We start from the raw sequence: 18,426 nt of genomic DNA on the forward strand, positions 1-18,426 counted from the left end.
CTTCTAGTGAAATCACAAACTACATTATGACCTATATCACCAGCAGGACCAAGTCCACTGTTTCCACAACTGAATGGTATTTGCTTATGCAGCTAAAATGTGTGTGGGCTATAAGAAATGAAGTTAAAAGTAAAGTTCATTAATCCCTTTCCTTTCTTTTCCCTGCCTCCCTTCCTTCATTCCTTTGTTCCTTCGTTCCTTCCTCTCTTAGGCTTCATTTTATGAGCAGGAAACTTTGTTATGTAAGTAGCTTCAGAATGTTTCTAACTTAACTAGAGATTATTTAATGAGTAAATTACACCATTTATTTATTTAAAATTATTTATTCTCAGCAAAATCAAACATATCATTGAGTTTACATAGAAATACAATTTTCAACTGGATCTTCATAAAAATGCACTGGTGAAATAAATGTTCATAATTAATGAGCAATTATGTACTATTTAGTCATGCCAGTAGAACTGATTACCATTAAAAATTGGTAAAGTAACGTGTCTTAAGTGTGCAAATACCATCTTAGTACTCTATTGTGTTACCATTGATAATAAATGGCTGCTAAATATATACCTATTACATAAAGCTTTTTAAAGTACAATAAAAATACAAATTCTATCTGTTAAAAAAAAAGCCATTGAAATGGCTTCTAAACATCCTCATTATACAAATTCCAAAATACTATATGACAAACAAAATTATAAAGATTCTTCTTTATGAAACATATACTAACCTCTAATTAAGGTACAACTTAGCAGATAACAGAAAACAAGGCTTATATATACCATAGAACATCATGAAGATACATACAAATATAATATTGCATAAGCATATTTGATTTCTTTTCCTACTGAATATGTACCTTTAGCACTTGACAGAAATTCCCATGAGTAAAATAAAAATCTACTTTTAAGATCTACCCCTAATCTAAGCTCATATTTTCATTAATTTAATCTATTTTTCTTATGATGTGATGAACCAAATTTTAAATTTTGACCATAGATTTTTCTTTCACTGAGTACAAATTAAAGGTTGTTACATAATGGGCATACAAACATTTTTAAGGGTCAGAGCTCATCAACACATTATGAATTAAGTACAAGAAAATTTTATTGTTTATGTTGAACCAAACTGAGAAGCCACTTGGTTTTTGTGAAAAATGAGATTCTGACTTCAACAAAAACAAATACAAATTAAATTTGCTAAATAATATTGATGATTCATAAAGAATAGTTGTCATAGATTTCAAAATATCAAAACTAATGGGTCATCACAAAATAAAATTTGGTGAGAAAATATCTATGAAAAGGAGAAAATATGAGAAGAATAATTTTATTCAGTGAGAAAAAATATAGTTGGTAAAGTATACATGGGTAATAGACATTGCAACCATAGACAGCCTAAATTCCAAATTTTTTAGGAAATATTAGCTCAGATGATATTGAGATGCTTAGCAACGTAAATCCTAATCTCATTAGATAGGTGTCTATCTTATCTCATTAGAAATTAAATATTAAGTGTTTTGCGAAGAGCAAATGTTCATTTTTTCCCATAATCTTTACTTATGAAATAAATAAAAGACTTAGAGTATAACTGATAATAATAGATAACACTATTACTTTGTTTTTGCTAACAAATACTCTATTTGCTTTAATTATTATTGGAAATTATATTTTTGCTATTTTACTTGCTACAAATGACCTCGTGGCATTATATTCAAAGTTTACATTTTGCAATGACATGAACAACATTTAATCCATAAAATAACATCTGTCTAATGGATGGTAACATGTTTATTGGTTTGAATATAGAACATATTTAGCTTGGCATTGGTATATCTTGTCAAGACTTTGAAAGGTATCATTAAAGTATGGCTTTTGGGAATCAATAATAAACTAGCAGCCTGGAGAATGAACACAAATTTCAAGATGCTAATTATTTAGAACTCAGACACAAGACAGGTATTTGGGTAATCTGTTTTTTGATTATAAATTCATCTACAAGAGAAACAGAAAGGAACATAAAAGTATGATTTACTTTACAATTAGTTGTTTTTGAAATAAATGTTATAGATCGATAATGAACATTTTACTAAAATAATTTTCAAAAAGTTAAGATTTTCAAAAATATATCGGCACATGAATACTACCTTTCATAAAATAATAATGAATGATGTATATGTATAGAAAACAAATTAAACACAAATCTGGATCTCTTGTTCTTGACATCAGCACCTGCTGTCTAATGGGTCGAGACAAAATACTGTGCCTTCAAGAGTTAGTCCCATTTTGAACCCCTCCTGTAAAACAGAGTAAAATAATTAAAATAGGAAATGCTTATGGCAATAATGACAATAATAATAGTGATAATAATGATAATCAGGAAATAAAGAGTCTCTGAATAGAAGTTGAAATCTTCATGCTTTGATCAGCTAAGAAAAAATACGTCAAATGCTGGTTTGTCAAAATTTTATATTGGTGTATATCCCAGACAGTTGTGTACACCCATTAGCATTTCAAATGTTTTAAATATATGTGAAGTTAGCATGCATGAAAGACAAAAGAAAACAGAAATATATGGAGTTAAGTAGTTTTAAGACTTACATGTTTTATTTCAATAAAATCTGTAATGCCATTCTACTCTAGTTTAAATTTCCTCTGTTGGCTTTAAAGATCAATATTCATTTAAATAGAAGTAAGATAGCTAGACCTCAAGTTTGATGAAAGGTTCAACAGAGCCTTATAGTTTTCATCTTTTCTTCCTGGTTGCCACTGTCCAGAGCTAGGTAAAATACTTTTAGTAAACACAATGCCATATCCTATGTGCAGACCACTTTCTAACGGAGGAAGCTTCCTCTACTAGTCCTGCTATTTCTTCTTTTTAAAAATTTTTTTAATGTTTTTATTTATTTTTGAGACAGAGAGAGCATGAGCAGGGGAGGGGCAGAGAAAGAGGGAGACACAGAATCTGAAGCAGGCTCCAGGCTCTGAGCTGTCAGCACAGTGCCTGAGGCAGGGCTCGAACTCACGGACTGTGAGATCATGACCTGAGCTGAAGTCAGATGCTTAACCGACTGAGCCACCCAAGCGCACCGTCCTGCTATTTCTTACAGTTTCAAGTTGTAGCTTTGAGTCTCACTCCCCTTAAGCACGTTTTAGATGTTTTTGGAAGTTGTCTCTGACTTATTGAGAGCAAGTGCACAATTGCTGTGAGAAGTTTTCTTCCTCCTAAGATTTTGTGTTAAAAGTTGGTGGCAAGGGGAGCCTGCGTGGATGTCTGCTGAGTGTCCAACTTCGGCTCAGGTCATGATCTTACAGCTCAAGTCCCCTGGAGCTTGCTTCAGATTCTGTATCTCCCTCTCTCTCTGCCCTCCCCTGTTCAAACTCTCTCTCTCTCTCTCTGTATCTCTCTCTCTCAAAAATAAACATTAAAAAAAGTGGCAAAAGAGTTTGTCCTCTACTCCAAGCTCTCTTCATTTTTGCATAAGGTAATGGGCTATCTCCAGTTTTCCATCTCCTCTCTCCCCACCCTTGCTCTTAATCTATGCACACTGGCCTGCCAAAGAAGAGAGAAAAAGCAGGGACTCACATTAATGAAAGGAACTGGGGATACATTTTAGGTTTTTTTGTAGAAGCACGGTGGCAGTTTATATATATATATATATATATATACATATATATATATATATATATACTTTACCTTTCTCTCTTACTAACAGAACTGAAATTTTGTTCAGGCAGGTAATTTGGAATTTGGGGTGACCATGTGACATATTATTGGTGAGTGAAAATGTAAACAGACTATTCTTGTGGAAAATAAAACATCACTCAGAAAGAATTCTTTTGTCCTCTGTTCTCCTTTGTATTTTATTTCATTAGACTGTATCTACTTGTATGTTGGCCAGTTGTGTATCTCTTTGCATTGCCCCAAATTACTTTTGTTTACAACAGGTGTCTAACATACTTATCTTATTACAAATTCAATGTGAACATTATCATACAGTAGAAGAAAATCATTTTAAAACTGCAAGCCACACCTCATTTGTTGTTAACACGGAGTATGCTCTTCATTATACCTACATTATAAAGGCCACAGAGCAATGCCACTACTGCAAAGGGTTTCAAAACTTTTTCCCAGAACTTACAGTACAAATTACAGTTAGTTGAGTAAAAGTCAGAGTACTTACCGTTATTTTTAAAAAGTCTGTTCTTATCACAAGAAGAAATATTTTACCTTATGTATGCATATATTTTAAACAGCTGCCAAGTACTTAGGAAAGTCAACCTTTAAGTTGAAGATAGTATAAATTAACTAATTTTATAAATATTTTATTTGGATATGTGAGGATCTGTGTCCTAGGTCATCTTCTGGTATATTAGATAGATAGATAGATAGATAGATAGATAGATGATAGATAGATGATAGATAGATAGATAGATAGATGACAGATAGACAGATAGATGACAGATAGATAGATGATAGAGAGATAGATAGATGATAGATAGATAGATAGATAGATAGATGATAGATAGATAGATGATAGAGAGATAGATGATAGATAGATAGATAGATAGATAGATAGATAGATGATAGATAGATGATAGAGAGATAGATGATAGATAGATGATAGATAGATAGATGATAGAGGATAGATAGATGATAGATAGATAGATAGATAGGCAGACAGTGTAGGTATGTATTAACTTTGGAAAGATTTGATACCATACAGTGTTTTAAAATTTTTGTCAGTTCATTCTGAAATTAAACCACTATCACTTCAACTACTTATCAGTGTGTCAGTAGTGTTTGAAAGGCAGAATAGCAATCAAAGTAAAATAGGGATTGGTCACTATTTCAATAATTTAAAAATGTAGATCTCTTACAAGAATATCTCCATAGTGATTTAAGAAGGATCCTTTCGGAATCCCCATAGATGAATTTAATCATCCCCATTAACAGACACATTGTTATATTGCTCTTTGGTTTTCTTTACTCTTCAGATAAAATTTCTCACAGTTTCTAACCTTCCCTCCTAGGTTTCATTTAGTAAATCATGATTTAATGACCACTGAATCTTTCTCAGGTTCCATATCCACTTGAATTGTAAAACTTTGAATGAAAATGAGGCTTTATTTTATTTATGTAGTGATGGAAGTTATCGTAAACTAGTATCACACAAAAGAATAATTTTATTAATATATTATTTTTTCTAATATATTATTAATGATTCACTTTTTATATGAAATATTTTGCCCAGTTGCATGTTTTTATTTTGAAATAGAGAGAAAAGCATATCAAGGAAGGAAAACCACTCTTACATAAGAATTATGAACATATTGAAGTATGTGTCCTTTGAGTCTCCTTTTCATCTATGTATAGATTTTTTAAAAACAATTTTAATAACAGTATAAAAACTATATATTATATACAACTTTCTTATTTATTTTAATGTATCACATATATATAATTTTTTATATTTTTTTAAAATCTAGGAGAACAAAGTTTCTATATTGGGTTCCCATAAAGCTAATGATTATATAATATTTTATTAATTTTTTAAAAAATACAAGTATAGATGACATACATTTTACATTAGTCTCAAGTGTACAACATGGTGATTCACTATTTACGTACATTATGCAATGCTCATTATGCAGTTACCATCTGTCACCATAAAAGTTATAATATTATTGACTGTATTTCCTATGCCTTATTTCCATCCCTGTGATTTATTTATTTTATAACTGGAAGTTTGTACCTCTTAATCCCCTTATTCCTACTGTCTCTTCACTAGTTTTCCCTCCAGCAACCATGAATCTATTAACTTTAAAAAAAAAATTTTTTTAATGTTTATTTATTTTTGAGAGAGAGAGAATGCAAGTGTGTTAGGGGCAGAGAGAGAGGGAGACACAGAATCCGAAGCAGGCTCCAGGCTCCAAGCTGTCAGCACAGAGCCCGACGTGGGGCTCGAACTCACGAGCTGTGAGATCATGACCTGAGCTGAAGTCAGACGCTCAACTGACTGAGTCACCCAGGTGTCCCTCTATTAACTTTTTAATATGATTTAATTGTATCTAGTATTTTATAATTATTCTTAAAGTTAACTAGATGTTTTTGTCCATAGAGATTTTCTTCATTTAGAGTCATTTTCTTCTCAGAATAGACTTCATTGAAGTTTTTGATATCAAAAAGAAATATAAGTATTAGTAACAAATCTCCAAAGGGATGCTATGGATGGACCCTTGCCCATCAATGACTGAGTGCTTGTCCATCATATTTTCACTTGCACTGATCATTAATAAGGAAATAAAATATTTAATTTGCTTAATTAAAATAGCATTTCTAGTTCTTTGTTTAATTTGTATATTTTCTTTGATTAAATTAGACATGTCTACATGCATGTTAGCCCCTGGTGGTCTGTGAACTACTGCTTTTTTATTTATCTGATTGTTTATTTTTCTAATTATGTGTCTTTTTACTTTAATTATGTGTATGTGATATATTTATAGATTTTTTAAAAGAAAAGAAAAAACTACAAAGAACTATAGAAATTCTTCTGTATACATATTTTACATTTACCTTAAATGTGTACATTTAAAACTAATGTACAAGTTTTTCTTTTCTGTATTAAAATTTCTTTCCAACTCAAAAGTCTGATAAATATTCAATTGTATTTTAACATTTTAAACTGACAAATCTTTCTGAAATTTACTTGGATATTTGTTGTAAGTTACAGCTGTACCTTGATCTTCTACCAAATTAGTAACCAGTTGATTTAACAACCCCTTAATGCAAAATTCTTTTATCCTTCACTGATTTGCCATGCTTCTTTTTTAATGTATTAAATTATTATAACTTAGACGTCACACATCTGGGTTATCATTACTATTTTACTGATTTGTCTGTCAGTGACACATACCAGAAAGTTTAAACTATGTCACATTAAATAACATTATTAACTTCAAACAAATATTTAATTTTCCAACAATTTATAATGAAACATGGCTTAACATTTCAGGTTAACTTCTGACATGCACAAGATATTTTTGTGATTTCCTCTGTAAATTAAAGAGAAAACCCAAACATCTCACTAGGCTTATTAACTCATTATTTATACACCCACTGTTCTCTAATGTTTTTACATTATATGCAAAGATAAAAATAGTAGCCAAATGTGTGCATTAGATTAATTAGGCTTACAAGATTAATAGCAAAAGTTGTCATAGACTTTAGATGGAGAAAATATTATTTTACTTTAGTTAAAGTGACCTTGCAATAAATCTTGAACTAAGGAAAAACAAACAAACAAAACAAAACAAAAAAACAGACAAGCAATGAGGTAGACAATGCAATAATGACTACATCATTGAAAAAAGAACTTTAAAATATGAGTTATAAAACCTCTTTAAACACAACTAATAATCAGAGACATCCATATGAAACTGCTGTTTGAATATTTATTAAGTAGAGCATGCAAATATTAAGGTTTTAGCTTTAAGGAGTTGTAAGTTGTTTAAAATTATTATGAAAATGATATACCAACCATCTCTGGCGCTACCCACCATGAAAGCAGAAAAGAATAAAAAAGACATTAAGAAAATATTAGAAATGGCAAAACAAAAACCAAAGCAAAAATACCATAGCTTAACATTACTTAACTAACACATCACTAAATCATTCCAATACAGTGTCTCTCAAAGTTAGTTCCTACAAAAATCTGGAGATGTAGGCTTATTTTAAAAAATCTATAGAAAATTCTTCAGTTTTGTGGAAATTAAAAAACATTAAAAGAAAAGTACTCTTTATGATTTTAATGCTTGGGAACAAACACCACTGTGCCCATGTTTGTGTCTGTTCTAATAAAAGCATTAGCCCCAAGTAGCATAAACCTAATTGGTAAAACTATTGAAAATGGAGAGGAATTGATTTCACATGAAATAAAGTATTCTTGGTAAATAACCATGCACTATTTGAGTGAAAGTTTCATAGTATTTGAAATATAGAAAAGAGGGAGAGAAATTGTACCATCAAACAGGATACATGCCGAAATCAACAGAAGTTTGATATTGGTGGTTTTAGTTTCAGCCAGATAACATCATCCACCTTGTTGAAGTTCTTAATTTAAATCAATTTTATTAGGTGTTGTAATTTTGCTTTTATTTAATTTATAAGTTTTGAATTAATAGTTGTATCAGAGCTATAAGAATAAGTTATGTATAACTTTTTTGGTAAATTTTTAAGAAATGTTATAACAATTTAAGCCAATATAAAGGATTTAAAATAATTTTTTTTCACGTAAAAGGAAATTATGAATCACCCAACTTGAGAAATGTTGTTTTAACATATGCTTTGAAAATCTCAAGGTGTATATTAAATAATGCAACTTTTAAGATGCAGGCATTATTATCTCTAAAACAATAAAGAAATTCACATAATACCTAGAAAAGAAGAAGAGTGCTTCATAGCTGTAGTCCAAAATGAGTGGAAGGATATTTATATTATCTTTCTAGAAAGGAGTGTTTCACCAGTGTTAGATGATCAGAATCCACCATTAATTTTGTTTTGTCCAGGAAATGAAGCATAGAGAATTCATTGCCTATAAGTGGCAACAACTCCTTCTCTTCACTCACTGCCTCTTCCCAATCAGCTTCATATAATTGGTCTTTGCCTACATTCTACCATACACAAAGTCTTTTCAATAAAAAAATAGGATATAATAACCACCAAAATATAAAGGACAAATATAAAGAGAAGTCTTTTTCCTGGTGCTTTTAAGATTATTTATTAATCACAGCCCATAATACCTTCAAACTTTCAGTACAATTCAGAATTGAAAAATAAAAGAGGGAGAGAGAAATGGAAACCCAACTGGACTACGTTCCTAAAGAAGTTGTCACTGGGTGCCTGCTTTTTCAATAAGAACCCAGAAGTTATGAGCCATAACTACAATGCTTCTTTTAAAAGAGACTGATTTTACTCTCACAAAGATTTTCCTTCATCTATCCATGTACAATCTGAAATTTATAATTGTTAAAAACTGAGTTGAAATCTTATAAGTCTAGTGCAATGACCCTGCAATTTTTGGATTTCAAAGTAATGAACCATTTAAATCCACGCAATTTTGTATAAAAAAAGAACCATCTGATTGTCACTGTAAATTGTACTATTAAAAACTAAACAAAACACAATAAAACCTTATCCTTAGCATCTGTAGGAACATTTTTAGGACTAAATATATATGATTATTTTAAAGTAATTGTTTCAAGTAAGTTTTCATAGGGATAATAATTCAAGGAAAGGGTAGTTTTGGTATATAACATTCTCTGTGTTCCATATTAAAAAGAAATAAACCATTTATAAGCCAATCTGTTAAAACAGTCACCTGCATCTCATCTAATTTTGATTGAATATCTGGAGGGAAATCCCCTGCTCCACAGTTAAATGGGTCAAAAGGTTCTGCTCCAAACAGGTCCCGTTCTAAAAGGAGGAAAAATAATTTAGTAAATGAAATGACAGAAAGTGAGTTGAGTGAGTTAGATTTCAAAGGCAAGATTACATAAAGAACTACTCACATAACCAAATGAGCTCCTATCCACACACACTTTATGCTGGGTTTCCCTGAGCTTAGACTAGTTAAACACCAACAAAGAAGCCAAGATCCATTTTATGACAGTATTAAAAACTGGTTACAGAGAATTATTACCCAGAGAGGTTTCTGTGTCTTTAATTAAGACTTCCCAATATCAAATTCTCAAATACTTGATAATTAGTATATTACAATACCTACATTTTACTGAAGCAATTTAAATTAACTACAATAACAGATTGCTTTTTGAAGACCTCTATTCCTTACGGATGCCTTTGTAACACAACAGTGAAGCAGTATGTGGGACTGAGCAGATTGGTAAGTAGTTTACTCATAGCTCGTGATACCTTAATCTCACATTTATTCAGAAAAAAATGTAAGGCATGTTGTTTCATGTACTATGAAATCATATCACCTTCCTAAATAAACACAATGGGACAGGTTCTTTAAAAATGTCTTCTATCCTAGAAACAGATTTCCTTTTAAAAATACCAATAATAGAGGCACCTGGGTGGCTCGGTTGGTTGGGTGTCTAGCTTTGGCTCAGGTCATGATCTCACAGTCCGTGAGTTCAAGCCCCGCGTCGGGCTCTGTGCTGACAGCTCAGAGCCTGGAGCCTACTCCAGATTCTGTATCTCCCTCTCTCTCTGACCCTCCCCCATTCATGCTCTGTCTCTCTCTGTCTCAAAAGTAAATAAACGTTAAAAAAAAAATACCAATAATAGAATATCAAATAGCTCTCTGTACATAAATTCTAAAGTATGCATTTTTTAATCATTAAGGAAGCAACAAAGTTAAAATTGATGTTTGTAATTTATAAAATTATGGCCTATTATATGATTTAGAAATTTAAAAATTATGAAACTTCTCTCCTCTGAATCATTCAAATGCAGCCTTAATTGACACAACTTTTTTTTTTTTTTTTTTTTTTATTTATTTATTTTTGGGACAGAGAGAGACAGAGCATGAACGGGGGAGGGGCAGAGAGAGAGGGAGACACAGAATCGGAAACAGGCTCCAGGCTCCGAGCCATCAGCCCAGAGCCTGACGCGGGGCTCGAACTCACGGACCGCAAGATCGTGACCTGGCTGAAGTCGGACGCTTAACCGACTGCGCCACCCAGGCGCCCCTGACACAACTTTTAAAAATTATATAGGTGCATGCGAATTTATAATGTATTAAACTTTTCATTTGTAAAAAAATTATATTCTCAAAATTCAATGCTATGTAAGAAATAATATTTATGTTCTTTCTTCTACCATATCCTCTAAATTATGAACCCTCATTATTAAAGGTTCTTGCTTTTCTAGTTACAACTTTTTTTTTCAAATTCATGTATTAAATAAGTAAAAAAAAATTATAAGTTCCTGGTGCTGGTAAGTATTATATAAATAAGAGGGACGTAGAATTTATAATCCAAATAAAGACATTTAAGTTTTAAGATAAAAGTAATGCTTCTGACAGTTACACCGGGACAAAAGAGATAAACCAGAACTGTCCTAAACAAATGGAAATGTATTGTCACCTTATACGTGACCTATAGGTATTATATATGGGTATTATATATATATATGTATATATATATATATAGTCACCTTATATATATGGTGTTATTATTGTTGTTGTTATTTATTTTCCTCAGTCTGGTGTTACTTAGGCAATACACCAGAACTTGGAGAACAGAGGAACTTTTCTTTGTAGGAATGCCTTGGTTACCCCCATACCACGAGTACATCCAACAATGCTTTTACACATGAAAGATATTTGTGAAAAGAAATGAATTAATAAAAACAAAGTAGAGTTGGCCAGAAAGAATAGAGATTTTTATTACAGGCATTTTATTGTTTGATATGCCTTTGAAAAATCTAGACATATCAAATGTCTAAAATGGAACACATTTTCCCCCTTCTCTACTTCTAATTTTCCCTGTTAACAACATTTGGTCTAAAATCCTGAATCATCATTGATTTTGAACTCTCAATACCATCCTGACATATTATTCCTTCTAAATATTTTCAAATCTATTTGCTCTTTTCAATTTATATTTTGACCTGTATTAAAACCCTCTTTTGGAGATCTATGGCTAATTTGCATTTCAAATTCCAGATTGCAACCCAAGTCTATCATATGTGTTAAACAAATGCCCAATGGACTAAATAAATGAATGAATGAATCAGCGATGAAATCCAAGGAAGTAAAAAACAGTAAAGGAAGAGATGTGGACACTCACAAGGACAAAAAATACCCCATCATGATATCAGGATATTGGCAACATTTGCTAAAAACACACTATGACATGTATATTATGGATTATTCTCTGAAAAAATATTTTGTGTTGGCACAAAATATATTCAAATGAATTTAAATATATATTTCAATTTATGTACAAGTTTGACATATTTTTATAAACTGATTTCTGAAGTTTCCAATGCTTTTCTCTAAAATTTATTGAATACTTAATGTGTGTAGTATACTTGGGTTAAGTTCCACAAGGGGAAACAAATAAATTAAAGGCCCTGACATACGTTAAGCCCTAAGCCAAAACTTCAGAGTTATATTAAAAATGTCTTAATGTGAACTAGAGAGGATGCAATAAAGCATAAGATGTAAAACTCTCTTTTCTTCGATTTCCCTTTGCATGTAATGACTGATCATGGACGTTGGGGAGTATTCTTTAAGTTTCTGTGACATGGTGCAGATCAAAATATAATCAAGACATTGAAAATGAGCATCTGTTATATGCTTTCTAATCCATCAATAAGAGACTCTAATGTACCTTCCAAATGTATAGAAAGTAAGTCAGAAAAGCAATATATGTATAGTATGTTAGATATTAAGTAAAATATCCTTATATAGGGGTAATAAACAAATCACACAATCCGTATATTTACATATTTCTTTAACTAAGAATTTCATATACTCTAACAAAGAATTTAAACTGAACTCCATTAAACATGTTGAAAATATTAAAACCATTACCGCAAGCATTGTTTTTAATCATTAAATTAAAACATTAGAAGTCTAACCCCAAATAAAATAAAAATATAATTAAATGCTTTTCATTATGATATAAATAACCCCATCTCATTTTTCAAAAAATTATTTCCAATGCAATACTGAGGTCTTTGGTAGTATACCCTGAATTATAAAGTAAAATATGATTAACTTATTTGGCACATATAAACATAATTCTTTGGTAATTAACACTTTTAGTGAGCTTAAGATATATAATTTTCCATAAAGTTAATTAAACATTTAAAATGTACACAAATACAGCATAGAATATTGTTTTCTTTAGAAAGCTTACTAATCTCAGTAGATCTACTAGGTATTGGAGGTGGCTGTGTGCCATTGCGGGTAGGTGTTGAAGATGGGTGTGATATTGGAGAAAATGGTATCATATCGAAGATGTCAGTGGAGGGTGACTTAGGTGTCACACTGCCTGCCTGCAATGAAAATAATATGAATTAAGGCAGTATTTCAGGTAGATATATTGCAATGTTATTTCATATGCATATAAAACATATATAAACAGCAATAAATTCAGCTGAATCATATGAACTTGACATTTTATAGATCAAAAATAGTTAAATGTTGGCAATTTCATGTGATTTAATCAGTCACACCAAATGCTTATTGGCAAGAAAGCAAAAGAAAATTTCTGCAACAATGATCTCAAAGATGATGGCAAAAATGGTGAGAAACTATGCTATATAGATATAAAAGATATTGGATTTTTCTGTATATCTAGAAATAATTGCCATTTGTATCAGAGGATTGGAAATATTAGAAGCTATATAAAAACATGATTTCAATAATAGTTTTGCATAAGATTATGTTTTAGACAGAGATAACTGGACATAAACAATGCATCTTCTTATATGACCATTCAAATGCAAATGATAACAACTTTAAAAATTTTTAAAGAGTATATTTTAATTTGTATTAATAACTACAATGATAGCTAACTATTATACTCACTGCAGTGCCTTTTATTCTTGGGTAAGACTTCATAGTTTTCTATGATAAATAGCTACCTTGTGAAATAAATTAATAATCACTAAAAATACCACCAAAATCATTAAGCTATCTGGGTCAGTCTGGGCCAGGATGTAACATAAGAATGAAACAATCATCACTTTGCCATTCAGGGGGAAAAAACACACACAAACGGGTACACACAATCTATAAAAGAAAGAGAATTCCGATTTTGGAGAAGAATAGTAAGGAAAAACTTGCTTTTCCTCAAAGAACATGAACAGAGATTAATTACTTAAGAGTGTTTCATAGTAAAATTAGACTCTTCAGAATACACTTATTTTTCTAAATCACAGATAATGAAGGTAATGGAAGAAAAATAAGGCTGATTGTGTGTAAAGAGTGACAGATTTGCTATTCAGTCAATATGGCCATTAGCACATTTTTTTCATGAAGGAAAATTGCTGTCATCTCCTTTTCTTTAATACCCTGCTCACTTTATCAGTCATAAATACTGTCCAAAGACTTTAAGGCAACTTTATCCCTCAGCCCTTTCCTCCTACTCAGGAATAGTTTTCCTAATCGACCCATCCCTCTAGCTGCCCTGGCAGCTCTCTCCTCTTTCTCAGGATATAAAGATACTCAAATCTTGACTGTTTTTAAAGCAAATGTCTTTACTCTGTCTCTCTTTACTACTCTAGCCTCTCATCTCTCTTACTCTTTCCCTCAAGGTTAAGCTCCTCAGAAGAGATACTCATATCAATTGAGACTTTTTTTTTTTGGTACCAAATGCTGCTGAAACTGCTTTTACCAATATCACTGATGACCTGACTTCCCAGTTGCTATATCAGTGGGTCCTTTGAAGTTACCTGTCCTATTTTGTCTTTCTATGGATATGTACACAATCACCACTTGTTGCTTGAAACTTTGATATCAGGTAAAAGGAAGTAAAAATGAATGGCACACAAAGTTGCCAGGTCATATCACATTGATTCTGGACATACCTGATTTTTTTTCATTACACTATAAATGGCACATTTTAGTAGACTTTAAAAAACATATGTGGGATAGTAAAAAAGGCTTTTGTGCTTAGCAAATTACATGAGGTCTTGGGATGCTGCTCTCACTGATTGGCTTGGGAAGGCCACATTTAGAAGGTGGTGGTATTAACAGTCCCAATGACAGTCTGGAATCAGGCGAGTTGACAGGAGTGACAGTAATGGAAGAAATATTTAGACAGGAAGATGAATCATCATCACTACTACGCCAGAAAGAGGATGAGCATCTCTGAAACCCATGTTGCTCATGATCAGACACTTGGTGCAGCAGCTGTAAAGGAATGACAGAGAAATACACTAAGGAGAAGAAAGAAGACATGGAGGAAAAAGGAAAAAGTATATTATGAAAATTTATTTGTAAAATGGTATTTTGCAAAAAGGTAAGTAATTTCAAAATAACTTTACTAAAAATTTAAAAAAATAATAAAAATTGTTTGTGTATACTTTCTTATTGCAACAGTCCTCAGATTTGAGAATGTTTGACTATTTCTCACTAAAATATTACATTACTAGGACTTGAGAGGAAGACAATAAAGAGTGAAGCTTGATGATTTATTTCGATTAGAGCTTCTGTGTAATGACATGGGAAAAGGAAGTATAATAACAAGAAAAAAAGCAATAACTGAAGTAGGAGTAATGTCTAGTAAAAAGTAATGACTTTGTAGAATTTTCAAAAAGGGTTACAACAATCATTTTAAATTTAACACTCAAAACACTCTTTTGTGATATAAGTATTAGTAATTTTATGTCCTTGTTACAATAAAGATATGGGAAAATTAAGGCCCATATGTTCTTTGTGATTTATTCCTATAGAGGTTAAATTCAAAACAATCTGACTGCAATTATCACCACCTTCCTATGGGTAGTGAGTTCCAAATGAGAAGATTTCTCAGGAAAGGGCAATCACGAATTAATGAGATAATAAATAGTTAGATAATCAGTAAGTGGATTGGATCTGGACATCAGTTTTTGGTTGACTTTTATAAGTTATTTCCATAACAGTGTGGAAAGCTACTGTCAAAAGCTGAGCTAGTAACAACTGGGCTGCCAGATGTCAGAGTGGTCAATGAAAACAACAAGCCAAAATGAAAGTAATAATTAAGCCTTTATTCACTTACTGCTGTAGTATAAGCAAGATGCCAGGAAGAAGATGCTGGCCTCATCAATGTCCCATTTTCTTCTCCAGGAAATGGAACTGGACTAAGGTCAGAAGTACCAGTGCAAAAGCAAGGCACTGTCTATTGAGGGAGCCCTGAACTAAAGGTCTTGCTGGTTTGTTGTTGGTGTCCTTGTTATTTTTGTTGTTGTTTTGAGGGAGGGGTCAAGACAAGAGAAGGAAATGGAGGAAGGGTTAGGAGTAGAAAAGTACTGAGTACTGAATCATAGTGGAGAAAGGAGTCTTCAAGGCCCTCATAAGATGGTCTTGACAAAGGCTTTTTGAGAAGGCCATGGCCAAGGGCCTCCAATAAGGAGACCTCTGAATATAGGCAACTGGGCTAGGAATGCAGATATGTGTAAGAGCATGGCTGCCAGAGGTTGAGGGCACTAAGTCCTTGACTGCAACTCCTCCATTCTATGCACTAAATCTGGCATAGGCAGGGCAGATTTCCCCCCAGTGAGACTCGCCAGGGGAAGACTTTGTAACTGCCTATGACTGGGCTGACGGGATTGGCCCTGGAGTCAGACTTCTAAGCTACAGGTCACACTTCAGAGATTTTTTTTTAACACGGATTTTGAGGCAGCCAACACAAATATGGCTTTTGATAATCTCATAGTGAAAGGTTATAACCAAAATTATAGTTAGGAGAACCCACAAATTTGAAGGAAGTTTTTAAGATGGGAGTCACTTCTTCACTCGTTTCTCAAAGCAGAGGACAAAACCAGGCAGTGTAAAGTGACAGATTTAAACTGAAGGGAAGGTTCAGTGTGGAAACAAATCTCTGATGGTCTGAGTTATATAATTAATAACTATTAATATGCATATACAGTTACATAATCATTTTTTTCCTATTGACCTCCCTAACAATCTATCTGTAGATATGTATACATGTATGTGTGCGCGTGTGTGTGTATATATAATTTTAAAATTTATTTTATAGTCTACATAGTTTACTGTATAATTTTGTGATTGGTGGTCACCATATACTTTAAGTGACACTTGTAAGCTCCTTGTGGACAAAATTTTTCCAAATTTTATCTAAAAGAAGTATTTCCAGGGCACCTGGGTGGCTCAGTCAATTAAGCATCTAACTCTTAATTTTGGCTCCGGTCATGATCTCAGGGTCGTGAGATCAAGCCCCACATTGGGCTCTGCACTGAGCATGGAGCCTGCTTAAGATTCTCTCTCTCTCTCTCTCTCTCTCTCTCTCTCTCTCATTCTCTCTCTCTCTCCCTCTCTCTCTCTCTCTCTCTCCCCCCTGACACATGTACACATGTGCATGTGCTCTCTCTCTCTCTCTAAAAAGTAAATATAAATAAATAAATAAAAGAAGTATTTTCTAAAAGACTATATAACACATCAGAGTTGTAGGCATATAATAAGCTGTCAACATATATCTACTGTCTAATTTATACTACAGCACTTTTTTTTTTTAATAGACTTCACACTCAGCATGAAGCCCAATGCAGGGCTTGAACCAACAACCCTGAGATTAAGACCTGAGCTGAGATCAAAAGTCAAACACCTAAATGACTGAGTCACCTGGGTATCCCTATATTAGATAATTTTTAAATTTAAAAATGGAAAATTTTAAGAATATTTATACTGAGTAAACATAATATGATATTAAGTGGAAGTTGTCCTTGGTATCATCTGGCTTATAACATAAGTGAGGGTATTCTATATTATTTTATGACTTATATTGGCCAAGAAATCTTAACCAGATGCCTCAAAACAAATGAAGGCCAAAATAACCTAACTTATAAGTGCTCTAGTGTTTTATGACAGTGTTAATACTATGCCTTCTACTTGCTCTGAGAACATATACTTATATAACATGAAAATAATCAAGTTGTTAAATACACGAGTTAAGAGGTATTTTTCACTTTCAAAATGGTAAAGCTGGGATATCTATCAATAGTTGTGGTATCTAAAGTTTAAGACTCTACCACTATCACAGGTTTCCTTTGGGTCAGTAATGAAGTTTTGGTCAACCGGCATTTATTGCTCGGTCACACAAATCTCTTAAAACACTGAATCAGTTGCTTTCAGGTAATATTAAGAGATTGAACATTAAAATCTGGAGCTTTTCTTGAGAAGTTTGAAAATCTAGAAAGTGAGCCCACAGACTTGCCTGAAAATAATTGACTGGCAGTAACTGCTGTACCATTTAAGTTGGGTATATGCTCCCTAATTCATTACTACCACCACGTACCCATTACACATTTATGTCACAGCCTGGGCTGTACTGACGTCTTGTGTTTGTGATTCCTAACTTTGAAATGATTCAAGTCAAGGAATTAAATATTACATCTGTTAGATATTTTGAGTGGTGCTCATATGAGGACTTTAAGACACAGAACAGATGAACATAAGGGAAGGGAAGCAAAAATAATATAAAAACAGCGAGGGGGACAAAATATGAGACTCTTAAATATGGAGAATAAACAGAGGGTTACTGGAGGGGTTGTGGGAGGGGGATGGGCTAAATGGGTAAGGGGCATTAAGGAATCTACTCTTGAAATCATTGTTGCACTATACGCTCATTTGGATGTAAATTAAAAAAATAAAATGAAAAAAAAAGAAAGTTAAATAAAAAACATTTTGAGTGGTGGTTCTAAATTTAGGGGGTCAGGAATTAGACATTTTGT

The 18,426-nt window shown here is 32.4% G+C and overlaps 2 protein-coding genes across 11 annotated transcripts in view; both read right to left on the reverse strand.

Moving 5' to 3' along the window:
- Positions 1–18,426, reverse strand: part of COL3A1 (collagen type III alpha 1 chain) — a 355,595-nt gene that overhangs the window by 322,441 nt on the left and 14,728 nt on the right. The window lies entirely within an intron of this gene.
- GULP1 (GULP PTB domain containing engulfment adaptor 1) overlaps positions 304–18,426 on the reverse strand; it is a 270,309-nt gene continuing 252,186 nt past the window's right edge. For all 10 annotated transcript variants that reach the window (XM_078451105.2, XM_078451110.2, XM_078451109.2 and 7 more), the window contains 3 exons: positions 12,888–13,026; positions 9,377–9,471; positions 304–2,293 (listed from right to left, as the gene is read on the reverse strand). In XM_078451105.2, coding sequence (XP_078307231.1) covers positions 2,222–2,293; positions 9,377–9,471; positions 12,888–13,026 — 306 coding nt within the window. In that variant the 3' untranslated portion in view covers positions 304–2,221. The remainder of the gene's footprint in view (positions 2,294–9,376; positions 9,472–12,887; positions 13,027–18,426) is intronic.

Source organism: Panthera onca, chromosome C1 (assembly GCF_046562875.1).
Source record: "Panthera onca isolate mPanOnc1 chromosome C1, mPanOnc1 haplotype 2, whole genome shotgun sequence".
Taxonomy (NCBI): Eukaryota; Metazoa; Chordata; class Mammalia; order Carnivora; family Felidae; genus Panthera; species Panthera onca.